Source organism: Idiotropiscis lumnitzeri, chromosome 18, assembly GCF_059441095.1.
Source record: "Idiotropiscis lumnitzeri isolate Australia: NSW breed Sydney's pygmy pipehorse chromosome 18, RoL_Ilum_1.0, whole genome shotgun sequence".
Classification (NCBI taxonomy): Eukaryota; Metazoa; Chordata; class Actinopteri; order Syngnathiformes; family Syngnathidae; genus Idiotropiscis; species Idiotropiscis lumnitzeri.
The window spans coordinates 8,220,788-8,246,751 of record NC_142408.1 but is presented as its reverse complement, the minus strand read 5'-3'; the positions used below and the strand labels follow the sequence as shown (position 1 = coordinate 8,246,751).

Genomic DNA, 25,964 nt, shown 5'->3' with positions numbered 1-25,964 from the left:
TAAATCAAATGACTTTATGAGAGAGAACGGTGCCTATTAGTGACTTTATAGATTTGATTTTATTACACATACGTCTCTTCATCGCCATCTTTTTGTGTGTGTTTTGGTGCAGAGTACTTACAGAGTTGGTGTCTAAGATGCGGGATATGCAGATGGATAAGACAGAACTGGGGTGCCTTCGAGCTATAGTCCTTTTCAACCCAGGTAAACGGCGAGCTTTCTTTTCAGTGGTTCTTTGTACGAAAACAACGCAGCTGTCATTTCATCTCTGCTTTGATTTAACCACCAACAATCCGGTGGAGTAATCGGGACCTCGAAACAGCAGAGACATGTCTGAAACCTGTTGTGCAACTGGAATGTAGCTTGGGGTTTTGTAGTTTTGAGACACTGCCAGGAAATGGGTTACTATTGCAGACTGAGTATTTGCTTCCAAAAAAAAAAAATGCCAACTTGCTCAGCAGTGAAAAAAAAGTGTTTTAATTTTTGTGAGATATTCTGATGGGATAATGCTTATTAAGGATTTATAACAGGTTGATTAATAGAAAGATTTGCCAAAGAGTGACTCTAGAGTGACTTAGCCTTCACTAAAATAATGTTTGTGCTATTGAAAATTTCACAGGCAGATGTGCCAATGTGTGTATCTGTAATTTGGAACTGTTGACACGGCACCATTTGGTGGAGAAGCAATTTAAGCACAAACACGACAACCGCCCCCATGTTCTGACTTGAATGTTTTGGTTAGGGACGTTCTTGCACATGCCGAGGCTGAATACTTCATTTTCACACACAACAGCCTCCAGTGTACTTAAAACAATGTCATTTTTGAAAATTCCCCATTTTTTGAGGGAGGCTAGAAAATGCAGCTGTGTGTTGTGGGTTATTATAGTTTCATTATTGTTAGTTTTGTTTAGTTTTTTTTTTCTTTTTTTTTCAATCTAGTGTTTTTTGCTCATTTTTTTTAAATGCTTCATTTTAGGTTGGCATTTATCAGTTTTTTGTATTTATCCACATTAAATACAAAATAAATACATTTAAAATAAATCCAAAAGGTTCATTGTAATTAATTCAAAAAGACCAAAACGGAGCACATTTTCGCTATAATATATAGTTAGTTTTATAAACACAAAGTGAAATCCAGTTATTGTTTTCATTTTTTTTAAAGCCCTTTCATTTTTATTTTATTAATGTCAAAATCTGTCTCGGTTGATTTTGATTTTGGTTAAGTTTTTCATTTTGTTTTCCTTGTGTTCTTTTGCCAGTCTGTCTAGTTTGGTTATTGGGTCCACCTGTGCTTCATGCGAGCCAATCAGCTCCCTCCAACCCGTTGTGTCTTGCCCAGGTGTTCCTCGTCAATTTGGCTGTATTTAGTTCCCTGCTTTCTTTCGGTCCCGGTCGGTTCATTGTCAAATGCTCTCTGTCCTTAGTCTGTGCCACATCTTGTTGCTTTTGGTTGTCTGCAGTCCAAGACAAGCCCCCCCCCCCTTCTGTGTTTGTTTTCATACTTTGATCCCAGTTATTTTGTACTTTTGATTTTTTGCATATCCCAGTTCCTTGTTTTCTTGAAATTAAATTCAGTCCACCCTGCAGTCTTGCTTCCCTGTGTTTGGGTCCTCCTGCATGCCATTTTTTTGACAATTTGGTGAACCAAAACGTGTTTTTGATTTTATTTGTATTTTATTGTTAGTTTTTCATTGACTATAATGACCCTGGTGTAAAAGCACCTTTTTAATGTGGTGTCTCCAACTCGTGAAGTAAATTTACCATTTCTGCACTTCCATTTCTTGACCCTTTAAGAAAACGTGTCATAAAAAAACATTTTGGCCCATGTTGAGTTGTCAGGTTGAAAATAAAACTTTTGAATGGCCCGATTACCTGGTAGAACAAAGCCTGCCACAAGAACTTCTCTGACCTTCGCTCCATGTTTTGCACCACTTTACAAACGAACAACATGCCGTCTTGCCAAAGTAACCCATTAAACCAAACCGCCAACATGACCCAGTGTGGGATTCTCCATCCCTCCGAGCCCAATGTGGATCAGACCACACCAGACACACTGATCCTCTGTGTTCCACTTTTGTTCGAGACTCCGCCAGGCCTGCTGGCCCCACTTCACTCCTTTGCCTGAGTCCTTGTTAATTAGAGTTCACCAGATTGTTCTGACAGAAGAAAAAACAAAAAAAAGGGAGCGCTTCATTCTCACTGTGTGTCATCTTGAGTTCAGCCATTAGTGCTAAATGTTTTTTGTTCATCTCCAAAGTTATTCAACAATGGCATTAAAGAGGAGTGCTAATTGCACGGAACACAAGGTCGTCAAAGGGTTGTGAGGTTAAACTCAACTTTTTGTCCATCACGAATTCCTGACCTTCGTCACAAGTCCACAGCCGAGAGGCGAGAAATTGATGGACACTTTTAATAGGAGTCGGCGTCATTCTATCGGAAATCAGAAATGGTTACTCCTCAAGTACAAAGCAGTTTATTTTAGCGCTGTCTCTGACTTACAGCTGTCGTGTGCGTGTGTGTGTGTGTGTGTGTGTGTGTCTCCTCCCAGACTCCAAAGGTCTGTCAAACCCAAGTGAGGTAGAAGCTCTCAGAGAGAAAGTCTACGCATCTTTAGAGGCCTACTGCAAACACAAGTACCCTGAGCAGCCTGGCAGGTATAACAACAATTTCCAAGTCTAAATGACCTTGCGGAGTTTTCCACTGATTATTTTTTACCGTGGTTAAAAAGGAACTGTACCTTCTAATGCAAGGCAATGTACCGATCCAGGAGGAAAATAATGAAACTTCAGCTGGTCTGGGTTTAAATGGTGGAAAACCTCCACCAGCATCCCCTGATCTAAAGCCTATTGAGAACCTCATTTTGCAAAAACACAACATATGTGCCAGAATTTGTCAATTTGTAGAATAATAATGAACAGAATAGTTCATCGATCTAAAGTGGCTGCCAAGTTGGGCAGTGTCACCCTCTGTCAGCCAAAATGAACATCACAGCTGCTTTCGCGCTTGACTTACGAACGTCATGTAACCAAACCCCGGAAACAAGTTCACGGACTCCCCGCGTATGCTGTGATAAGTAACATAAAGATGGGTTGATGACATGATGCTTTGAACAATATAGCAAGTTCGGGTTCTGATAACCTTTTTTTTTTTTTTTAACTTACCAGTTTGGGTACGTGATATTTCGTATATAGCGGAAGCAATGTGCTTCAGTGTCATTTTCATTTCAACAGCAGAGGGTCATTTTGCCCAACCTGACTTCAATAGGATGCTTATTTTATCACAAAAAACGGGGTTTGTTTCCAAAAAAGAAAAACAAAAAAAAGAACGTTTTTTTTCGTTTTTCTTTGATACATTGAAAAAAATAAATCTGCAAATGGTGCCGAGCCACAAGTATACAGGCTGTCACTGTCGTAGAGGAAACATGTTTATTATAAAACAACAAAATAAAATAAAATAAAGGACAAAAATATATTTTTTCATAATTATTTTTGATATATCAAAGGGCCACTCAGAGTGTAGTTGCGTGCCACCAGTTGCCCGTCCTCGATCTACATCATAGCATCACTTTTCTCCTTTTCTGCACAATCATTTGAGAAACTGAGTCATTTTGCAGACATCAAATGACGTCTGACTCTGCAAAATGCATACTGAGCGCGACTGAAACGTAATGCCCGGCATAAACTGGTTTTAACCTCCGCTCCATCCGTCCTCCTGCTAACTTCCTCACTTGGCTGTGCGACAGATTTGCCAAGCTGCTGCTGAGGCTACCGGCACTGCGCTCCATCGGCCTCAAGTGTCTGGAACACTTGTTCTTCTTCAAACTCATAGGCGACACGCCCATCGACACGTTCCTCATGGAAATGCTAGAAGCTCCGCATCAAATGACATAATATCAAGGATGATGGAGCCCGTCATCTGCCTCCATTTCATTTCCCAGCAGGGTCCTTTTTTTTTTTTTTTTTAATGTCCCACCCACACTGAGAGACGCATCATGTGATGGTGAACATTTTCCCTCTTCAACGTCAAATCTCACAGGAACAACAAATTCATTATGGGTGTGTTTTTATACCTTGTAAAGTACTATTGATAAGACACACACACACACACACACACACATATATATATCTGACAAGAATATGTGATGGAGTGAAGACAAAAGCAATGTACTGAGCCATGATTAGCATTTTTCCAGCATCTTGACAAGATGATTCAGCATTGTCACACGCAACACTTGCAGGGTGGGTGTACGCAAACATGGTGTGGACGTCATGTTGAGACACCCCCCCCCCCTCTCTCTCTCCCCCCGGCCTCGTGAGCAGGACAATCGTTCACATTCTCGAACCATCCGGGCCTCTTGCTTTTCATCAAGACTGATTCAAAACAAAACTCGAGGCCCTTCCCCGACTGGACTCAACACGTCTTGCACTAGTTGTTTCAAAAAAAAAAAAAAAAAAAAGGGGGGGGGGTTCAGCTTTCTGGGATGTGGAACTTACTGAACAGGTGTGCTACAAAAGACTGAAAGTGTTTAAGAACCTCAGGTGTCTGGCCCAGTTCCAAACAAATCCAACCATGTCTTACTGTATCAACACTGTGCAACAACATTGGCGAGTTTACGAATCAGCCTAATCAGGAAAATGTTGTGATCCACCTCGAGATGCTGAGGGGGGAGGGGCATGTAATGTATGTACAATCTGCACAGTTCTTTGTGCGCACAGGAAGAAGCCAGGCAGTTGTCAGTTGACACTACAAGCAACCGGCAACTGGCATTTGAACATTCTGCCTTTTTTTTTTTTTTTTTTTTTTAATCTTTAGGTATGGCGCGTGAACTTTGAATGCGGCGTTGAAGGTAGCAGTGTCACCTTTTGTTCATTTCACCCGTCGCAACCGCCCCCTCTCATTGATGTGAATTCCGACTTCCACCTCTCAGCCGCTTAACACTGCAGGGTGTTAGCATCTCAAGATCACCTCATCTCTTTCTACGCAGGAAGTTGCAACCAGAAACAGTATTTACGTGTTTTGTTTTGGGGGGTTTTTTTTGTTCCATTTCAGAGCAGCACTGCACTATTACCTCAGTTTGTTCACCCGGGCTCGCCCCATTGACAGTATCCGTAGAAAGAGAAGCGCTTGCCATCGCAGCAGAGCGGCTGTATATTTGTTACTTTGCACTTAACCTCATGACAGAGCTGATGTTGACGCAATTGACCTCCGAGGCGGGAATTCGGCCCCTGGCCCAATCAGGGTGGCCCCACTTATTTTCCTCCTCAGCGAGACAAAAACATGTGCTGTCTCTGCATCATTTGTTGATGATGAAATATGTTTTCCACACATACACTCATATTCTGCTGTTCCGGCGACATTCACTTGCCCTCCGTGCAGACCGTTTGGGTCGACACAAACAAAGTTGCTCATTCTCACGTCACGCAGATATTTGACACGTTGCTCTCCTCGCATCCCCACTCACTCATTATTGGCTTTACATAGGAAGCAAGCGGCTTTTTGTTGTCTTCAATGATGTATATACATATATATAGATTATGGAACAACGGAGTCAAGGGGACATTTTGAATAATTTAATGAGAGGGGGAAAAAAAGAACACTAAAAAAATTTGAATTTCATGGATTTTCTTTTGATCTGCATGTTCTTTCTTTCATAAGCACTTTGAAGCAGTCGGGACCCGAGCACTGTGTTTTTTTATTAATAGTAAGGAGGTATAATAGAGTCTGGGCTGTGCCACTGGTCAGTTGAATTGCAATCCATTATTACTGTTCAGAGCATTTTGCTTATTTTATTAAAAAGAGGATGTTTAAGACCTCAAGTGACATTTTGATATTCAGTTTAATGAAAATCGAACAAATCACATTTGCTTTACTTGATCAGAATTAGGCTGGACACGATCAGGATTTTGGAGCAATTCACTAATCGGAGAAATTTAAAAAAATAAATACATTACCGTTCAGATGAGAAAATGGATCAATCTACATCGGACACCGACCACGTCTATGTAAAGTTTAATCAGAAAGTTCGGTAAGGGGCAGTAGGGTCGCACAAATAATGAAAAAACATAGTTGTACATATTATATGCGAATAAGTCATTAACAAAACACCAGAGTTTCAGTATTTTTAGGAAGAGCAAAGCTATTATATAGGATGGGATGATTCTATTTTTTTATTATTATTTGGGGAGGTCATCTTTTTTAACAAAAACGTGATGATATAGACACATCTGCTTTTGACTTTCTCACAAAATTTGTTTTTTCCTTTTGTCAAATTGTCATTACATTGTGTTTCATGTAATGTTACAATTTGATTCTTTGACTCAAACAAAATCATTCTCAAGAGGTTTACACGTCAGAACTAGTGTCCATCCGATCTCAATTCCGCTTGCTGTCTTTTGGGTCACCTAGGTGAGCTGGATTCTATCCCAGGGACAAAACTAATATGATTACTCTGTTCTCATAACATTACAATTTTTTTAATTGTACTTTTCTTCTGAATTCTTTTCAGTATGGCCCAAATAGTCTTGAGGAAAAAGAGCCGTTAACAGTCTTTAATTATTCTAGTGGCACCCTGATGCCTCTGTTACTCACGCAAGACACCGATGACGTCATGGCCGTGTTAGGTTTCGTTTGAACCTTTGTTTGTTGTTGTTGATCTCGAAGGGAGAACCGGACACGCGTGTGTAATTCTCGTCTGATTGAGGTTCACATTCATTCAAAAAGCAAACCCCTGAATTAGTCCCCAGACGTGTAAAACGAGGGGTGAGCATCTTGCCCCCTCTAGTGGAGGAGAGTCTGCACTGCCACATCACGAGTTTTTATTCTTTTTTTAATCATCTTGTCAGAGACGGCACTTTTTCACAGGGTTTATGTGGCACAGTCTCTGTGCTTGCTATTGCCAAAAAGAGGGGGAATGAATTATCCAGGTGACAGTATTGACTGCCAGTGTGAGCCCAGTTTACAGTACAGTATTTATATGTTAAATATATGCAGACAAAATAAAGATGATTTGTATGTTGGGGAAAATAAAAAGCTTTTTTGGAGGAGTGTTGCAGCTTTTTAGTCGGAATCGATATAGCTGCTAGTTTGCGCAAAATAATTTAAATGGGGGGGGGGGGGGGAGTCTGCTATTGGAAGACTGATCGATGACACATGCAGGTCTTTTAAGCCATAAAATGTGGATGATGTGTAAGCTCGCCCCCCAACAAGAAATCAAACCTGACCGAAAATGATATCCTTCATAGACGCTTCATAACGTAAAAGCTATATTTTGTTAATATGTATATGTGTATATATTTATGAATAAATATATCGACAGATCAGTTCCTTGAGTATTTCCAGCACCGAAAGACGGAAAAGAGTCTTTCAGACCAAAATAATTCCATACCAGTATTCTGGTGTTTTGAATCAAGGAGGGTGATTTTATGCATTGAAACCTTTCTAGAAAAAGAAGAAAAAAAACAACAACCAGCAGAATCCCAGTAGCCCAAAATGTGTACAATAAGAACAAGAACCCGCTCCTCGGCAGATAAATGGGACCTCCAAACATATAGAAATGACGGTGGTTACAGTTTAAGGATTTGTTAACTCTTCAAAATGTATGTTTTGCTTGGTAATTGTATGTTCAAAAATCAGGAAGAAAAAAACTATAAACTGACCTTGTGACACAATCACTTTGGTGCAGACAGGAAACTATTCAAGAAAATTTTAAAGGTTTAAAAAAAACAACTTGAGAGAGAAGAAAATATCTATTTTTGTAGAAAAGTCAATTTTATCCCTTGCTTATGTACTTGTTTTTGTCCCGTTCTTCTTGTGGGCTGATGTTTACGCGGACAATAATGTTGTGGAGGAGCCGGCACCTTGCTAATAAACTGTGGCTTTTGCTTTGCTGTGTTCGACTTATCGCCGCCAAGTGGCAAACTGTCGCGTCAAACTTTTGTGTCGACTCTTACGGGGAAGGACTTTTTGTCATCTGTTCTTTGTGTGTTGTCCACTGACGTTTCATGGACAGAGGAAAAAAATGTATTAAAAAAAGAAGAAAGTGAACATGTCTGCTGGATTTTGTTTAAATTTGTTTGTCTAAATTTACAGAAGCTCTTATTTGTCTCATATCAGTACTCCTCTTACGTAGCGCCCCTAGTGGTCAGACTGAGACTCCACGTAACTGAATTAATTACGTTGTGTTACAGCCAAGTTAAATTGAATGACGTGTGACTTGCAAAAAACATGACTCCAAAAAGTGTTCTCGAAGTGTTTTGTGTTTATAAACAATAGTTTTATTACAACAAGCATTGCAAGATGTAAATGACATCAAGTCGGCCTTGAACTACTTTGTACTGTCTAAAAATAGAGGGCATCAGTGCATCCGTGCTATAAATATGATCACGTGACCAAACCCGGAAAGCAGGTTAGCGGGCTTCCTGTGTATGCCGCAAAAACTAACTAGACGAGTTGACGTTGTTTGGATCTGAATTTCCTTTAAAAAAAATTGCAAAATGCAGAGTTTATATACTTATTACAAGTTACAAACAAGCGGTACCCGAGTTAAAGTATAGGTTTCGTTCTTATGAATGGCATACAGCGCATCACTAGATGCCACCTGAAGAAAAATGTGTATTTTTTTTTTTTCAAATATTAATTGGACTGCTCACGTTATCTGTACAGGGGTATGCCTCTAATAACCACGTTTGGTAGGTAATTAAATCACACAAAACTACTTTTTATAAAACAAAACATAAAATATTGTAAAGGGGCAACTTATTCCATGGCCTGTAATTTTGATCCAAACATATTGGAATATGTGCATGATATCAAACTTTATTCTCATATTTTGACATTATTTCAACCCAAACACAAATTTGACATTTAAAAAAAAAAATTGTTTGCAAATTTTGAATTCACAAGAATGTGTCAAATCACATTTGTAAAGATTCCTCAAAAAGAATTAGCATTTACATGAAATCTAATGAACAGTTTACACAGAAGAACACACTAAACACATGCAAAAGGCTCGAGAATAATATGTCTCATTTAGCATAATGCAATTATGGTGACGTCAGCTAAGCAGCTTTTTAAACCGCTACTAATATGCTTCTCACTGTCGATGACCATTTGCATACTTTCAGAAACATTGGTGTTTATTCAAAATTATAGGCTTGGGGGTGTTGGACCACGTATTTATCCACCAATCAAGCTAAATGACAATTGAAACCTATATACAAAATAATGCTATAACCTGGATTTTACCTTTGCACAAGGTAAGACAAAAGCACATTTACATTTTTTTTCTGCATAACTTGTTTACATTATATAAACAAATAAGTACCATTGTATTAAAAAATAACGAAATGCATTTCATGGGTACTTTGTTTATTAGAAAACCAAAATCAAGATTGACATCACTAGACAACGCATACATAAAAGGCAAAAGTAGGAACCTTTTATTTTATTTTTTTGCACGGAACATTAAGTGAATTGTCATGAAGTGTGTTGCCATCGAGGTTTTAAGTTCTGTCCAATAATACTAAAGCACTCGAAACGGTGTCATAAGTTTGTTACACAAGTCATCCACTTTGCCGAGTGACAAAATATGTGTGTAGGAAGGCGGCAGGACACAAAAGCACGTGGAATGGATGCATTACGTTTCGTGCAGAACAAACTGCCTAACCCATTTGCCGCATCGTTGTTAAAGTTCATTCCCTGGAAGCTCTGCATCCAGCACAAGCTCACTGGTGGGAAGAAAAAGTCTTTTTTTTTTTTAATTAAAAAAAAAAAAATTGGGGAAAAATGTTTAAAAAAGAAGAAATATGAATGGTCAGGCTTTAGCAATCGCTTTTCCAAAGCTTGATGGTTTTGTCATTTTCTAGTGCCGCGGATGCGATGATGTTCTCTGTCGGGTGGCAGGCGGTTGATATGACCACATCTGGAATATCGAAAGGGAGGGCAGAAGAAACACTTCATTAACAGAGCTGCTTATATTTGTGCGTGGAAGATTGAGATTCTTTTCTTCGCAGTACCCGTGTGTCCCTGGAGTTTCTGCACGATCTCCTTTGTCTGCAGGTTCCAGATGTACACCATGTTGTCCTCAGAGCCCGACACGATCCACTGCGAGAGAGCGCATTAAGTCTCATGCAATGAAAACAAACAAAAAAAAAAAACTCCTCGGTTTCATCTCACCTTTCCACCCGTGACCGAAAAGTTGGCAAATACGCAGTATTTCTCGTTTTTATGCCCCGTGTACGTCTTCAAGCACTGCAGAGTTGAAGCCACACAGAGGAACAATTAAGAGCAGCCGCCATGACTGACTAAAAGTCGTCCAACTAAATTAATTGTCTTTCATTCAAGTAAAACCGTTTATTTAAAAAGAACCATCTCACCTTTCCTTTGCTGTAGTCCCACAGCTTCAGTGTGCTGAGGGAGAAAATACACATGAAAAATAGTTAAAGAAAAAGATTCTTAACATACCACACCACTGCAGTAATGAGTGTTATGGATTTGTGTTTAATGTTAAAATAATTAGATTTGTCTTGAAAACGGAAAAACGTACTGCTTAATGTTCTTTGTCGTTTAACAATTGGCCTTTCGTTTAATAAAGCCCTCCAAGTTTTACTTTTTGAACTGATCTACTAAAAATACAACTTTTCTACGGTATGTGTGACTGACTACTCTGCTGCAAGAAGACAAAGCTCAGGGGGTGATATCTGTTTATTTTACACTTCTAACAGTGTTTTTGAAAACATTTTGGAGACTGCAGAGTCAGGAGACAAAAATCATTCACTCTGAAGAGGGGTAGTTGGGTTACTCACTTATCCAGTGTCGCAGCCAGGATGTATTTCCCGTTGGGAGAAAACTTGACAAAGGACACGGGAGGGTTGTCGTCATCTAACAAACAACGCAAGTAAACATTTGCAGCAATTAAACCAACTTCATTCAACTGGTGAAAAACGTAAAAAAAAAAAAACTATTTGTGTCAACGTACCTATTAGTGTTTTTAAGCACTGTCCAGATGCTGTGTCCCAAATTCGGCTGTTGACAAAATAAAGTTGTTGTCATTATGATGATTATTATGTCATACGTGTTATTATTCATCCCTAGTAATAACGACATGTTGCTTTTGAAAGTCTCGTTCATTCTCACCAGAGTCCGTCGTAGCTGCTGGACACAATCAGGGAGCCGTCTCTGTTGAAATGGACCTAAAAGGAGGGATGGAGGTGATCCAATTAGAGATTCATAAAGATGACATGGGCCGATAATCACTTTACGGTGGCTTGAAAAAAAATATATATATATTAATACCGTTGCATAACAATATTCTTGCTCATTTTTCTGTGCTCAACAATAAGAGTGACGCAAAAAAGGTCCTTACAGCAGAGACGGGGTCCGAATGGGCGGGCAATGTTTTCAAACACTTCCCGGTCTTCACGTCCCATATTCGCACACTCTCGTCAAACTAGGGGCAAGAAAGAACAAAAGAAACGCGTCGCGTACAAATTCGTCCACTTCCCGGTGGTTTAGAATGCGAAAAATAAAACAAGGGTGTGTACTCACGGATCCCGACACAATAAGATTTGACTGTGGGTTGAAGTTGCAGCAGAACACGTAGTTGCTGTGACCTTTCAGGGTCTTTAAGCATTTTCCCTGTGGACACGGCGAGGGAGAATTATTGTTGGCCCCCCCAAACCCCATACACACAGACACACACAGTAAAAAAAAAAAAAAGGGCAGAATGGTCCAATTGAGATCACACAGACGATTCCGCAGATATTCAGCCCCACCAGTAAAACATTGTCTTGACAATCTCAAACTAATACAGTGATCAGTGTGAGCCCGAACTTGGAGGCCAGTAAATCATCCCTTGAGGAAGTTCATAACAGCAACAAAGAATAATGGAACCTTAGTGGAGGATTTTAAGCTTCATGACTTATTGCTCATGCTAAACCAAAATATGAAATAACACAGTGACGGGACTAAGAGTGGAATGTGGGAGGTTGAACATTCCAGACATTCCCAAATACTGGCTGGCCTCTGGTTTGTTCGGCTTTAAAAATGTATTTTACAACTTTTGCAACTAATAACCTTCCTCACCCCAACCCCAAAGAAACACCACCTTCACTGTTTTGTGTTTAACAACAAAAGAGAAAAATAGAAGAAAAATATTTCTGCAAGGCCACCACACAAAGACGACGAGGGCCCAAGAATTTACCGAGCTGACATCCCAGATCTTCAAGGTCTTATCATCGGACGCAGACACCAGGAGGTTGGAGTCGGACGACCAGGCCACGTCAGATATGCCCTGTGGATTCAGATTCTGATTATCACATACCTAACACCAAAACCGGGAGGACATCAGACTGCATGTGCTAGTTGCAAGTGTCTTAAACTTTGAGATTCAGGCAAGTGTGGCAAAGAAAGGAAAAAAAATCCGCCACCATACCTTTATTTGCATTCGTTTATGTGCAGATGTGCCACATTAAATATGGCTAACGCGCTGATTTGTAACTAATTTAATGATTTTATCGAAAACATCAATCCAATCGTTACCGTCTTTGGAGTGTCTATTCATGATATTAGCGTCGTCTGCACTGCGCCTAGCTAGCAGATGTGGGTTGGTTGCCAGGTTTGCCATTGTCAAAATAAATAAATAATTCTTTCAAAGACAAAAGTACACTCTCTTGTAAAGAGGATTAGTTGGCAAGTCATGCAACAAATTCAAGTGAAAATCATGTCGCATGATTGCCAAGGCAAAGTTTTTAAATAGCTTCAGCCAAGGAAATTGCAAGTCCTTGAATTGGCAACTTGCCTCAAGTCATACGAAGTAATACCGTGCACTATAATGGCTTCTTTTCAATAGGTGAGCGCTTAAGCGGAATGCCAATTATTGTGGCTCGGATATATCGAAATATGTCATTGCTTCTGTGAGGGTTGAAAAGGCAACTCGGCGTAAATTCGAGCAACGTCATGTGGCATCAGGCACACTACATAAAAGAATACTTATTGGAATTATTATTTTACAACTACATTAGCCGAGGTTAGTGATAGACTGCGGCACATTCTGACTCATTTGGTTATGATGATCAACTTACAAGTTTGTGTCCTGATATGGTTTTTTCAAACTTGCCGTCGTAGGCTCCCCAGATTTTGATGAGTTTATCAGCAGCTGCAAAGAGAAAAGGAAGTGGGTAGAAAAAATGTTTTTTTTAGGTATGCGAGCGCAAATAGTGAGGAGCTTCAGTCAAGATGGCTGATGAACTTACAGGAACTAGCAAGCCACTCGCCACTGGGACTGAACTTGACAGAGGAGACTGCTTTAGTGTGGCCTGCAAGTGTAAACTTCAGTCCGTAGTTGGGCTTGGCAGGAGTTGACTGCAAATCAATGTACAACTGTTAAATCGCCAAATACAAAGAAAAACAATCCGGTGTGGTGGCTTTTTCTTCATTCTGTTGACGTTTGGCCGACCTTGCTCTGAGTGGTAGATGCCGACACTGGAGGTTTGGTGTCGGTCTCTGGCTTCTTGTCTTCTGTTGCCATGGCAATGGAGCAAGCATCAACTGTGCACTGTCACTAGTGTAGCGAAATGGCATTTGTCATTACAGTATAAACTAGAGTTCCTAAATCAAAGATAACGTGGTTCACAGCTGCAACCCCGGTTAGCACAAGCTCCGAAGCTGCACAAGACATGTTTTAAATGCGACAGGAGTGAGATGGGTTAGAGAAGGAAACCGTTTTTCCTCAAACAAACCACACCGGAAACGAAAAGAAATAACACTGTAGCCCTCAACATCTTTTTTACAACAGCACCCCCAGCAAGAAGGTGGATAAACTTCTCAAGGTTTCTCATTTTTCCCCAAATGGGGTTTTGAGTTTTTCCTTGGCCTCCTGGGGGTTAAGGTCAGGGGATGTTGACTGTGGGTATGGGTAGCCCTTTTCTATGATTAAGGGCTATCCAAATACATTTGACTTGACTAAAATCATGGCCGGAAACGGAAATACCATCAAAGAAATTCAACCATTGCCAGACATGCAGCTCGGATAGTCAGGCTAACACGCTATGCTAACACTACAACCCTGTCTATGTTACTCCGTGTTTGGCATATAAACAACAAAAATTGCCACCTTAGAGCTTTCTGGGTGTTTACTTAACGCAACAGCTGCAGACTGCTCATGCATGGGCAGCCCGCCGCTGTCCATGCACGCATGCTGTTGACAAACTGAGTTAGCCACTATGGAGCGGCCCTCATTGCACACAATGAGGCGTCGTACGGGGAGCGATACTCACGGGGATTTAATGTTGTTTCGGCGTCTCGTCGCTGCTCCTCATGAAACACGGCTAAGAATACGTGCGCGTATGTGAGCGTTCGCACAATTGGGGCGAGCCGGACTGGCTCTATGCAGGACGTTTACTATCAACGATTCTGCGAGGAAAAGCGGGGAATGTGCTGCATTAGTGTTTCCCACTGCGCATGCGCGATTACCTCATGAGCTACGGAGCGCCAGGAGGGACGCAATAGGCTAATTTTAAGGGGAAAAAAATGAACCTTTTTTTTTTTATTTTGAGATCGTATGGCCAGTTTAAAACAATATGAACACCCACGCTTAATGCATGACTTTGTTTTTATTAACCTTTGCGCAACCCAACAAAATCCTACAATCAGCTGTAACAGTGTAATGAAAAAACAAAACACCATTCTTAATCATCAACCATATAAAAAACAAAACAACAAAATAAACCACTAAAATGTCAGGGGGAATAAATGATTATAAAAATTAGCAAAATTTTACAGATATTCTAGGTTTTAATAGCCTTTTGGTTAGGAGAAAACTACGCATTTGATGTACTGCTTGACTTCACAGTGGAAAGCAATGAAATAAACAGGAAAATAAGATTGATCAAAAAAGTTTAGTTTCATTGGACTTTGCCTTATTTCTTTTAAAGACATAGATACCAAGCAGAACATCCTTCCAAAACAGCTGAGCATATTTATGAATATTGTTAGGAATAAAATTATATGTAACAGTCCAAAACCTTTGAACAAAATGGCATAACCAAAATAAATGAGTCACTGTTTCGGCATCAAAGGAACAGGAGGAGCATTTCGCATCAATGTATTTTTTAAATATTTTAACAATGTGTTAATTCGCGGTACTAAAACCTATGACTTATGACTTTAACTTTGTTGGTCAACAGACAAAGCTCGCGTAACAGCCAGAAAACTGCATTGACTTCCTTTTGAAACAAAGCTCTATTCACTTAATTATTCTTGCTGTGAATGCAGGACAAGCAAATCTTACCAATTGTCGTGTCAGTCGACGATGGCAAAGTGTTGGGTTTCCACTCTTTGCGATCTAAATAACATACAAACACCGGGAGAAATAGCTCCGAAGACTTTGGCAAAAATAGGCCAGAAAAGTCATGAACAGTTCGAAATGTCATCCAAAACCAAATAAAACACAAACAAGATCCATCATTCAAAACATTTATTCCGATTTTTCTCCAGTGTTGTGCCTTTGTATGTCAGTGTCATGACTGATAAGTGTTACACAAACTGTGGTTCAGAGGTTTACAATGGACAAACATCCTATTTAGCTACTAATTACTTTGTTTTACATGAACATTGTAACACAAGCACATGTTGCTAAGACACCAAGACCAGCATTAGCTTGACACGCTTGCTAATGTTAAGCCTGTTTTGATTCAATAGTTTCATTCACTTTGTGAATATCTGGCATCCCACGGGGATACATTTGCTTTGTCTTGTTTTTGGGGTGTGTGCATAACATTGGTAACAGCTTTATTTGGAACATCTTCACACCTTTCCATATTGTGTTTTGGAACGCGTGCGAAAATCCAGATGATGTTGGATTGAATACATTATTGTTGTTTTTGGTGTTCTAATTAAAAACAATACAGTAAAATATTAAAACATATTTGCAATTTTTTTTACACATTTAAATGTATTTACATACTTTAAATAACTAAGATCCAGCTGTTCTGGATGCAGTGATACAAAAGAGCTGCCTGCTGCACCTGCAACCAATGACGCAGCAGAAGTTGACTAGGCACATCCAAGCATATGTAAGACTTTGTCTGCGATACGCATTTTTTCCGACTCGTCGCTAGTATTTGGTGTTGGAGTTTCACCTGGAGAATCTGGCTCTGGAACAGAAAAAAATAAATAAAAAATGGTATCATTCCATTTGTATTTTGACTAGACCAGCACACTTCTTTATCTTGTAGGCCATTATGAATCAAGTGACCCAGTATTAACTGGGTGTGAGGGATTTGTGGATTTCGCACCTGCAGTGTTGGCGGCTGTTGTGATGCTGCGCCTTCTTCTCTTGTTCCCCTATGCACAAAAAGGCCTTTTGACTTTTCGTCTACGATGAGCCAACACATTTTGAAAAGTGAAAGTTTGGACTCACATAGTTGTCACTGCTGGACCACTCTGGATACATCTGAGAATGGAGTTTTTTCTCAGCATCAGCAATCTTGTAATATTTAGCCTGTCCTTCGTCTGTCAGCAACTTCCACTGTGGACACGGGGAAAAATGTTATCCATCTATCCATTTGTACTAAAAAATTATTCTTACAAATTGAGATAAGATGAAGAAGCAATCGCGCCCACCATGTGCCCCAGGACAGTATTGACAGAAGCACTGTCTTTTAAATTCATCTGTGCCTTTACGTGTTGTCTCTGCTCCTTCAGAAAACACATAAATGCGTTGGGTGGCTTCTTGACATACGGCTGGTCTGCATCGCGTACTCGCCGGCGCCTTCTTTTTCTTCTGATATACAGAAAAAAGAAAAAAAACAAAGAACTCAAGTTACGGTTGTTTGCAACTGGGAGTAAATATATTTTGATAATTCTGGTATGTCACTTCATTTTTGTTAGGCGTTTTTAGTCCTGTCTTGTCTGCTTTTATTTTGTAGTAATTGTTTCCTCTGTTTCAGACGCTTTACTTCCTGCCCTCTTTATGGTGATTGGCTGCACCTGTGGAACATTCCCTGTGTATAAGTAGTCAGCGTCGACCAAGCTGTTAGATAGTGCCGCATCCGTCTAGGTTTTTGAAATGGTCCACTTTGTTAAGCGTGACCGTTACTCATGCTTTAGACCACAGTTGTCAAACTCAAGGCCCGGGGGCCAAATCTGGCCCGTGACCTCATTTTATGTGGCCAGCGAAGGGCAAATCATGTGCTTCAACTTCCTGTTTCTGGCACGTTTTCTTCATTTTTAACAACATTGAGATATGAAATATTGCCAGTTAATTGGTACCAATCCTCCCATTTTAAAATTGAAATATTGTTGGAAAAAATCTCTTTACGGAATGCTCTATGTGCCTTCACTAGTCTAAACACAGCATTTGCATTGCGTTTGTGGAATATGATTTAACCAGTATTTGGAGGTTGTTTTTTTTCATCAGTTTTACTTCACTAAAAAATGATATTCCTTATCCATGTTTAACTTTCAAAAGAGTTTGCTGATTGGTGGTTACCTGAGACCTTAGACAATGTGATGTAATTTTTAGTCAACAGCAAGTGGCAAAATGGCTGCCTCACAAGTCAAACACGGGTGGTTTTTGCTGCCTAATTATCATATAATCATAATCAGAATGCCATGTTTAAGCTGGTGAAGGCGCATGGAATATATTATTTTGAAGAACGTTTTCGACTTGACTATTCCTTTTACATGGCGCCCTCCTGGAGTTGATTAATTTTATTCCACAAAGCAGTATTAATAAGAGTACAGTATTTTGACTCGTTTTTGGGGCGAAAAAGTGTTGGGTATAGTTCCCTTTTAAACCATTTCAAAATCCAAAGTCTGTACGGATGAGCAGCTGCTGCAATGGATCGCCGGGAACAAACTGGATCATCTCACTCAACCAATTGGAATCTTCACAACACGTGATTTATTTTATTTTATTTTTTACGTTTTTAACAAGCCTACCGGTACCTGTCATGAGATATGTATTAAGTATTAGTTATTAAGTCTTACTTTGTGCAAGTTAGTGGCGGAGCAGCAAAGACAGGGGGGCCAGCAATGTGATAGACCACCCCTCCATTCCTGTATGAATAAAGGAGACAAAACAATTTGACACAGGGAAAAAAAATGAAATAGCTTTGGTGTCTGTCCGCTTGAAAAGTCATCCATGGAAATAAATCCTTACTTTGAGTTGGAACTCATTGGAGCAGCGTAGACAGAAGGGCCTGTCATCTGAAACATGTCCCCTCCATTCCTATATTGATTCAAGTGGTATATTTGAAAAAGGATGTTAATATCTTAATAATGCATTCACTATTTGTTACTTACAGCATCCCAGGAGGACACCAATTGGAGCTTTCAGGAAGTGACCGTCCAGGTACAGAGATATTCTGGTTGTGCAAATGTATAGAAAAAAAGTATTTGTCAAATGTCCACAAGGTGACAGCATGGTCCCCAAGTTTAGCTACAATAAGCTTTACCAGTGGAATACCGAGAAACTATTTTCCCGATTTTCAAAACTATCACAAAAATGCTCATAGCCTAACAAACCCTTCATTTACTGTTTGCGAGACTCTTTACATCCACCTACACACAGGTTACTTATCTATTATGCACTCACCTGAGGGCCACCTGCCTGACCTTTGATGTCAAACGCGTGCATGCCATATGGATTTGACTGCGGTCCTGCCATCATCTGACCTGGCTGCACAAAAGCTGAACTTGGTGGGACGCACCCACCGTAGCCTCTGGTGTGACCAGTGACCAACTGACAGTGTGTGTCAAACCTGAGCCAAGAAGGCACAGGAGGTGGACAGCTTGCCGTGGTACACACCATGCCGCTGACCACCTCCAGGAGAGTGGAAACAACTTCCTCCCACTTGAGTTCTGCTACAACTTTCTCAAATTCTGCCCTGAGCTGCTCCATACTGTCGGAACTAGTTCCTTCTCACCCTACTCCTTGCCTCTCCACTCCCTCTTGAAGAATGACAACGGCTGAAGACTATTGGGCTCCTGTGACACACATCAATAGGAAGCTGCTTTTTAGACACTTTTTAAGGGGTCATATCACATCACAGATCACAGATAAGAAATAAGTGGGCTTGCTTTGCTCAAAGACAGACAATGAATATTGGGCAGCCAATGGTAATTTAAAATCAGGAAAAAAATTTGATATGACATGCCTTACAATAAGGGAGTAGGGGCATGCCAGCCCAAACTATTTATAACTCATATTGATAACACATTTTGATAAATTACGAAAATTGTGGAGGGGGCTTTTTAATTCAATATAATTGTTTTACGGCGTTTAACTGTTTGTGGATGAGTTATGCAATTAAGAGATGTCATTATTGTTTTAACCATTATAATTATGGATCATTATGATTATCATCATTGTTCTTAATATTCTACCATTTGCAGTTATTCCGTTGTTTATTTTGTCAGCCTGAACGTTACTTTATTTTATAGCAGCGGGGTTGTGAGGAACCCCTATTTAGCCAGGATGACTGAGTGGTCTAAGGCGCCTCGTTCAGGACCCAGTCTCCCCAGGAGGCCTGGGTTCGAATCTCGAATTTCCCCATTGTGGGACTAATAAAGGGAATATTATTATTATTATTAAAGACAACAAATTATTGATTTGTCTTTAATAAACTATGCAAAACCTTATATGACCTCTAATAGTATTAAAAAACGAAATAACCAATGCCATGTTCATGACCTACGTGACATCAAGGTAAAGTACAAAGCGAACTCTCCAGAAACCGCGTTGCCTGGATACCGAGAGCAAACGCCGACCTCTGACTATAGAAAATAAGACGTGCGAAATTAAACGAAATACTAAAAATTAATGCGGTGAGGAAATTGCACTGTAAATGGTGACATTATAACACTGCTATTTTACTGAGCTGTCAGATAAACGCTTCAAAGTCGCGGAATTAAGTCGCACTACTTACAACTGCGATCAACGACGCATCATTTCTCCCAAGTTGAAGTTGTCACCTCAGTTGTGCCTCAGTTGCTCTGCGTGTGAGGAGTTTTAGTATCTCGGCTCACAGCTAACTGCTATGTAAAGTGCTCCTAAAATGAGACACCAGACAGAACAAAAACTGTCATATGAAAGCCTCAACGTATCACATAGAAATATGCGTTGCGGGGCAACCACACACCACGAGGGTTTCCGTTTCCTGTTTTCTTCTTTTGTTTGTTTGTGTGTTAAAAAAAAATTGAGCTGCATCTTAACGTTGGTGGATTAAAACAGCGCATTGACCTTTTCGAACTAGAGATGAGTTTGGCGCGAGTTGATGATAAAATCAACTCTTAAAAAAGAAAACTAAATTGACTAAGTATGTATCGGACGCTTTATATAAGAATGTAACGATTTTAAACGGCGTTCTAAATTTTTAGAGTAAAAAAAAAGGTTTTTAGGTGAGTGGGGAAAAGCGAAAAAGAGGTGTGTTGAGCCTCCGAGACTTAAGGTGGCGCCATAATCAGTTCAATGTGTTACGTCACAGGGATATTGAAGAGAGAGAGAGAAACAACAGGAAACTTTAAACATTACTGTTTCTTTTCATTGACCTATGTCTCTGAAATGAACTAACCTCTCCCTCAACCTACCTTCGAGGTAATAATATTAAAAATGTTTAATTTTACTTCGAAAGTGACTTTCTCGTTTTCTCTGCTTCGTTCGAACACGTGTCGTAATGTGTAGGTAGACGATGCCTGTGTAACATGGTGTCTGTTTACTGCTCAAGACATGATATTCATTCCCAAATGACAAGCCGCATCGAAAGTGTTTCAATGCACCGCGTGTGCTCTCATTTCCCCGTGCTGCTTGCATAATAGTAAACCTTCGTAGCCTTAATATCTGAAACGACTTTCGGTGTCTTAACGCAACAAAAGTTAAACGTTGCTTCATGTTTGGAAACTACACGTGCACATCTCTAGTTAATGTCTAAACAATCGCCCCAATATTTTGCATTGTATGTGCATTAAGTGTTTTACTACAATTAATTATCTGACTCCATTAATGGTTAACCAAACACGACACTTGGTGATCAATATTTACCAAACCATATGTGGGCGTCTCTACCGAGACCCACTTTGTCTGAAAATATCAAAACGATTGAACCAAAGTTTGTATTTAAAAGATATTAACGTACTTCTCTTCATATCACTGCATATTAATGTGCATGACATTCAAAATATTGATACGATCAATTGAGATCTTTTCAGAGATTGATGTGGTCGTAGGCACATGGATTTTGGTGACGATTGGTCGACGTTTTCCTACATTAAGCAATCTTAAGCTTTTTCTCTGTCGTAAACGACTAAGGAAGAAGCTTAATGGCGGTAGAATCCAAAATACTGTGGAGATTGTTTTGATATTTTCAGAGGTTAAAGTGGCCTCATGTAGAGATGTGCATGTGGATTTGATGATTTTCTGACATCATGCAATCTTGAGCTTTTTCACACATATTTACTACAAGTGTAATGCAATGTGTTGTATGTACACCACTGTAAACAACCACGTGATTAAAAACACACACAAAGGATACAAATCATAGCAGAGCTTTCTTTTGTACATTAGATTTTATAATAAGCATGTATCGATCTCATAGTGTACTAGTTGGGTGGTGATGGTTGTTTATTTATTTATTTATTCATTCATTCATTTAGTTCATCAGTCACTTTGCCTCATGTTTTTTTATTCCAACAGGTTACGTTGTGTGACCTGAAGAAGGGCAATGCAAAAAAAATGGGTGCAGTTTTCTTTTACCACACAGAAGACAGCAGCTGTGCAATTTGCAGCAGATAATCTAAACCAGCAGCGGCTGTTTAGAATATATTTTTGATCTTGCACGAACAATCATGCCGTCGGACACTGACCCACCTCCGCCGAAAGTGGAGAACCCTCCGCCACCTGAGGTCGCAAATGTCCACAAGTTAGGCCGAAGGACCAACCAGCTTCAGTTCCTGCTGAGTGTTGTGGTCAAGGCTGTGTGGAGGCACCATTTTGCCTGGCCTTTTTACCATCCTGTCGATGCTGTGGCTCTTAAATTACCAGTAAGTACTGTGCACCGGCCGTGGGATTGAGTGATCTTTGTTCTTGTCTTGTCTTTGCGTGTTGGTCACAAAAGTAAATACAGTGCATATTATTGAAAATGCCACTTTCTTTTAGTTTCTGTACTTGATTGTGCCGAATACTCCTCAGTGATCAGTCCCACTAATTTAAATATTTTAAATCAACTTTGCGAATGTATACCGGGTAATTTCTCATTTCTTCTGGTCTGTATAATTTAAGTATGCATGAGTTTATCCTTTTTTTGATAAATCCAGAGTGGCGTCTGAACACAATTAGGATTTTTCTCTTTGACTATATTACAAATTATGTTTATGTAATCTATCCCTAAAATGTTGCAATTGTACACAACGGCAAACGTTGCATCATTATCGAACGCTTTCTATTAATTAGGATTATCATACCATCATAACCAATCCTATGGATTTGGGAACCATCAAACAGCGACTGGAGAACAACTACTATTGGAGTGCCACTGAATGTCTGCAGGACTTCAACACCATGTTCACCAACTGCTACGTTTACAACAAGGTGAGCGAGACGCATCTCATTGTCGTTGGCCGTCTTACCTCTCAACCGCTCTGAGATGTGCCCTCGCTCCATGCACTCCTCTAGCCCACGGATGACATCGTGCTGATGGCTCTCGCCTTGGAAAAGATTTATTTGCAGAAAGTTGCACAGATGCCTCAGAAAGAAGTGGAGCTGTTGCCTCATCCCGCCAAAGGGAAGAGCAAAAAGAAAAGTTCAGGTAATAGAATTGGCTGACGTGCACCAGATTATTGCACTGGTGGCTACTACAAGAAGTGATTTTACTTGTGGCCTGAATCTGTTGCAGCAAACACAGATATTTGAGAAAAAAGGAAAAATAGGCCTCAGGAATGTGCTGAATTTAACATTTGTTGCTTAGCTAATAATGTGCAATACATATTTTTGCGCAACTTTGACCTTAATGCAGTGTTGAACTCAGGTTGACTGTTAAAACTCACTCAGTGCCATTGACGGGTATAGACGTCAAAAAGTACATTCATTTTTCTTTGGCTGGTAGTGAATGAGTTGATCCAAAGTGGGTTCGCATTTGGATGATTTAACACTTGTGAACTTGGAGAAGGAGTTCGACCGTGTCCCTCGGGGAGTTCTGTGGGGTGTGCTTTGGGGCTGTTCGGTCCATGAACAATCGATGTCGGAATTTGGTCCGCATTGTCTGTACAGTTAGTCGGCTTTGTTGACAGTGTCGTGGGGAAGAAGGAGTTTAGCTAAAAGACGAAGCTCTCGATTTACCATTCAGTTTACGTTCATACCCTCACCTACGGTCGTGACCGAAAGAACAAGATCTCGGATACAAGCGGCCGAACTGAGTTTCCTCTGCAGGGTGTCCGGGCTCTCCCTGAAAGCGCGGGTGAGAAGCTCAGTCATCTGAGAGGGACTCAAGAGTCAAGTCGCTGCTCCTCCACGTTGACTTTGGCAATATTTTGAAGTTGGCCTTCAATTTATTTACAAATGGAATGATGAAGTCTTGAATTTAGTGTTCTCAAATTTGTGTTAATTTATGCATACAGGTGGGCAGGAGGCGACTGCGTCTCTTTTAGATACATCCCTACAGTCAAAGCACACTGGCTCCAATTCACCTTCAAATCCCACAGTGGCATCACAGGCCAACATTGTATGTCATTTTTGTTCCTGCAGCATATGACAAATTGTTTGTATCTTGACAACTCAGTTATTTAATTCCACCAATAAAGAAGCAAGGCCCGACGAGCATGAGCAACTCAGCCAGTGACGCGAGCGGCCCGAATGACCCAGAGCGTTCCTTCGTCCTTTCTGCCGGCGACGTCAGCGGAAATGACTCGGCGCTTCAAGACGGCGAGACGTTCCAGCTGAGCAAACAGCTCGGATACTGCGAGGAAATCCTGAAAGAAATGCTCTCCAAGAAGCATGCGGCGTACGCCTGGCCTTTCTACAAGCCCGTGGATGCCGAGGCTTTGCGGCTGCACGACTATCATGACATCATCAAATACCCAATGGACCTGAGCACTGTCAAGGTATTTACTTTTACCAAATGGTGCGGTTGATTTCAACAAAGGCTGTCATCGCTCACAACTTCATTTCATTTCTAGGTCAAACTGAACAGAGGAGAGTACCAGGATGCTCAAAGATTTGCTGCGGATGTCAGGTTAATTTTCTCCAACTGCTACAAATACAACCCCGCGTACCATGAAGTTGTCGCTCAGGCTAAAAAGCTCCAGGTACTTAGAGCGGAATTTCACACAGTTTAACACTTAAATCCTCTGATTCACTCCCTCCTATTTGCTTCAGGGCGTGTTTGAGAAGCGATTTGCAACCATTCCAGATGAGCCCGTCACGATCACTTCACAGGTGACCTCCAGTCCGCTTCTTAATGGGCTGTTCTCCTCCGTTTTGGATACGTCGAATGATCAAGTTGGAGAGTCGCAAAAAGAGGTGGGTCAAGTTTCTGTTGTTGTTCCAAAGCTTCTTTGAAGACCGACTCGAAATTGTCTGACGGTGTAAACGGTTGTGAGTCTATTCACTCAGTCATTGCTCTGCGGTCCGGTTGACCTGGCAATTGTTTTGTCAGCTCACAATGGCGTCTCATGGACTTCTTGATACAATGTACATGACTTGACAGATGGACCCTAATTGTGGCATTTTGCTTCTAAAATGTGAGAGAGTGCAACAAAAAAAATCATCTTTTACACGAAGGTTCAACTTTCTTGTCCTTTACGCTTATATTGAACTGCACCTCATCATTTTGAGGCGTTTCCAATATTTTATTGTAGATAAAAGAGTGTTGGATTGTATTTTGTCGTACAATTGTTAGCATACCTTTTCATAATTTGTAAAATTTTGTTTTTTTTGTGTTTTTGTTTTTTGGTTCTTTTTTTGGAGAGGGCGGCCCAAATAATCAGAGTTTTTTTTTTTTGCGGCTTTCAAAAAGATACCTGATCTTATAGATGATATAATTCGTATGAAATGAATGGCCTAAAGCCAGGCACGACTCTAACTCAGATTTTTTGACGCAGCTTAAAGATGTTCACAAACAGCTTAGTATGCTCTCGGAAGTCCCAGCAAGGAAGGAGACTGACAGAAGACCAAGCAAAGACGGCGCTAAATCTGTTCTTATTGACAGCTCGAGGTAGAAAGGCCTACGCGTGTTTTATCGAGTCCACCAAAAACGGATTGTGATTTAAAAAAAAAATGTATGGACTTTCAGGAGGTCAAAAAACCCAAATTACAACAGCGATGACGAAGCTCTGACGTACGACGAGAAGCACCAACTGAGCCTCGACATCAACAGGCTGTCCGGTATAAAGCTGGGCCAGGTAGTGCGCATCATTCAGAAACGAGAGCCGTCAAAATGTGATGACAACCCAGACGAGATCGAGATCGACTTTGAGATACTGAAACCGTCAACTCTGCGTGAACTGCAGCAATATGTCCGTTGTTGTTTATATAAGAAGTTCAAGAGATTTCAGAGTAAGTGGACAATAGTTTTTTTTTTTTTTTTTGTTTTTTTTTTGAAAGACGAATCAGTGACTATGCTTATTTTTTTTTTATTAACACAGAGAAGAGGTGTCAAGTTGGATCTCTGCAAATGGAAAGCAGCAGCTCCTCTGATTCCGATGTCAACAGTTCTTTGGACTCTAGTTCAGAAAATACTGACCTGTGAAAGCGATAATTTTTTTTTTGTCTTTTGACTTTGCCATATTATATATTGTACAGTTGTATTTTATTTTTTTACGTTTTAATAAAGGCGCACTTTCACTTGTTTTGTCGCGTTCGTTTACTTTTATCAGACACTTTAAATGTCGTTAATTGACGTGCTACGACCTTTAGTCCTAGATTTTCAGTTTATTTACCAGTGTGTCTTTAAAGTAGATTTGTCAAACATCCA

At 40.2% G+C, this 25,964-nt stretch overlaps 4 protein-coding genes across 7 annotated transcripts in view; 2 read left to right on the top strand and 2 right to left on the bottom strand.

Annotated features, from left to right (window-relative positions):
* The window catches only part of rxraa (retinoid X receptor, alpha a), a 74,083-nt gene extending 69,623 nt beyond the window's left edge, over positions 1 to 4,460 (top strand). For all 4 annotated transcript variants that reach the window (XM_088282218.1, XM_088282220.1, XM_088282219.1 and 1 more), the window contains exons 9-11: positions 113 to 204; positions 2,549 to 2,654; positions 3,743 to 4,460. In XM_088282218.1, coding sequence (XP_088138344.1) covers positions 113 to 204; positions 2,549 to 2,654; positions 3,743 to 3,890 — 346 coding nt within the window. In that variant the 3' untranslated portion in view covers positions 3,891 to 4,460. The remainder of the gene's footprint in view (positions 1 to 112; positions 205 to 2,548; positions 2,655 to 3,742) is intronic.
* Positions 4,461 to 9,349: 4,889 nt separating this feature from the next.
* Positions 9,350 to 14,473, bottom strand: wdr5 (WD repeat domain 5). Its single transcript, XM_088282222.1, has 14 exons — positions 14,274 to 14,473; positions 13,454 to 13,558; positions 13,251 to 13,359; positions 13,080 to 13,153; positions 12,200 to 12,289; positions 11,545 to 11,634; positions 11,363 to 11,446; positions 11,134 to 11,189; positions 10,976 to 11,022; positions 10,803 to 10,878; positions 10,374 to 10,407; positions 10,174 to 10,248; positions 10,014 to 10,101; positions 9,350 to 9,919 (listed from the first exon to the last, which is right to left on the bottom strand). Exons 2-14 carry the CDS (start codon positions 13,523 to 13,525, stop codon positions 9,819 to 9,821), a joined length of 996 nt encoding a protein of 331 aa, XP_088138348.1. The 5' UTR covers positions 13,526 to 13,558; positions 14,274 to 14,473; the 3' UTR covers positions 9,350 to 9,818.
* Positions 14,474 to 15,494: 1,021 nt separating this feature from the next.
* LOC148319391 (uncharacterized) lies at positions 15,495 to 19,645 on the bottom strand. Its single transcript, XM_088282223.1, has 8 exons — positions 18,596 to 19,645; positions 18,304 to 18,365; positions 18,161 to 18,229; positions 17,989 to 18,057; positions 16,621 to 16,780; positions 16,418 to 16,525; positions 16,293 to 16,341; positions 15,495 to 16,151 (listed from the first exon to the last, which is right to left on the bottom strand). Exons 1-8 carry the CDS (start codon positions 18,899 to 18,901, stop codon positions 16,051 to 16,053), a joined length of 924 nt encoding a protein of 307 aa, XP_088138349.1. The 5' UTR covers positions 18,902 to 19,645; the 3' UTR covers positions 15,495 to 16,050.
* An 801-nt stretch (positions 19,646 to 20,446) lies between these two features.
* Positions 20,447 to 25,834, top strand: LOC148319390 (bromodomain-containing protein 3-like). Its single transcript, XM_088282217.1, has 11 exons — positions 20,447 to 20,596; positions 21,692 to 22,038; positions 22,448 to 22,585; positions 22,670 to 22,802; positions 23,611 to 23,714; positions 23,794 to 24,093; positions 24,169 to 24,297; positions 24,368 to 24,511; positions 25,093 to 25,205; positions 25,284 to 25,546; positions 25,636 to 25,834. Exons 2-11 carry the CDS (start codon positions 21,844 to 21,846, stop codon positions 25,737 to 25,739), a joined length of 1,623 nt encoding a protein of 540 aa, XP_088138343.1. The 5' UTR covers positions 20,447 to 20,596; positions 21,692 to 21,843; the 3' UTR covers positions 25,740 to 25,834.
* The last annotated feature ends 130 nt before the right edge of the window (positions 25,835 to 25,964 follow it).

Coding starts and splice junctions, on each gene's coding strand:
- wdr5 (XM_088282222.1), bottom strand. CDS start 13,525: ATGGCAACAGAAGACAAGAAGCCAGAGACCGACACCAAACCTCCAGTG. Junction 11,447..11,544: donor ATCTTATTGTGTCGGGATCC/GTGAGTACACAC, acceptor TCTTGCCCCTAG/TTTGACGAGAGTGTGCGAAT. Junction 10,249..10,373: donor GGGACTACAGCAAAGGAAAG/GTGAGATGGTTC, acceptor TCAACTCTGCAG/TGCTTGAAGACGTACACGGG.
- LOC148319391 (XM_088282223.1), bottom strand. CDS start 18,901: ATGGAGCAGCTCAGGGCAGAATTTGAGAAAGTTGTAGCAGAACTCAAG. Junction 18,230..18,303: donor TGGTGTCCTCCTGGGATGCT/GTAAGTAACAAA, acceptor GAATCAATATAG/GAATGGAGGGGACATGTTTC. Junction 16,526..16,620: donor ATACTGTCCTGGGGCACATG/GTGGGCGCGATT, acceptor CCGTGTCCACAG/TGGAAGTTGCTGACAGACGA.
- LOC148319390 (XM_088282217.1), top strand. CDS start 21,844: ATGCCGTCGGACACTGACCCACCTCCGCCGAAAGTGGAGAACCCTCCG. Junction 22,039..22,447: donor CTGTGGCTCTTAAATTACCA/GTAAGTACTGTG, acceptor TCTATTAATTAG/GATTATCATACCATCATAAC. Junction 24,298..24,367: donor CTCAGGCTAAAAAGCTCCAG/GTACTTAGAGCG, acceptor TATTTGCTTCAG/GGCGTGTTTGAGAAGCGATT.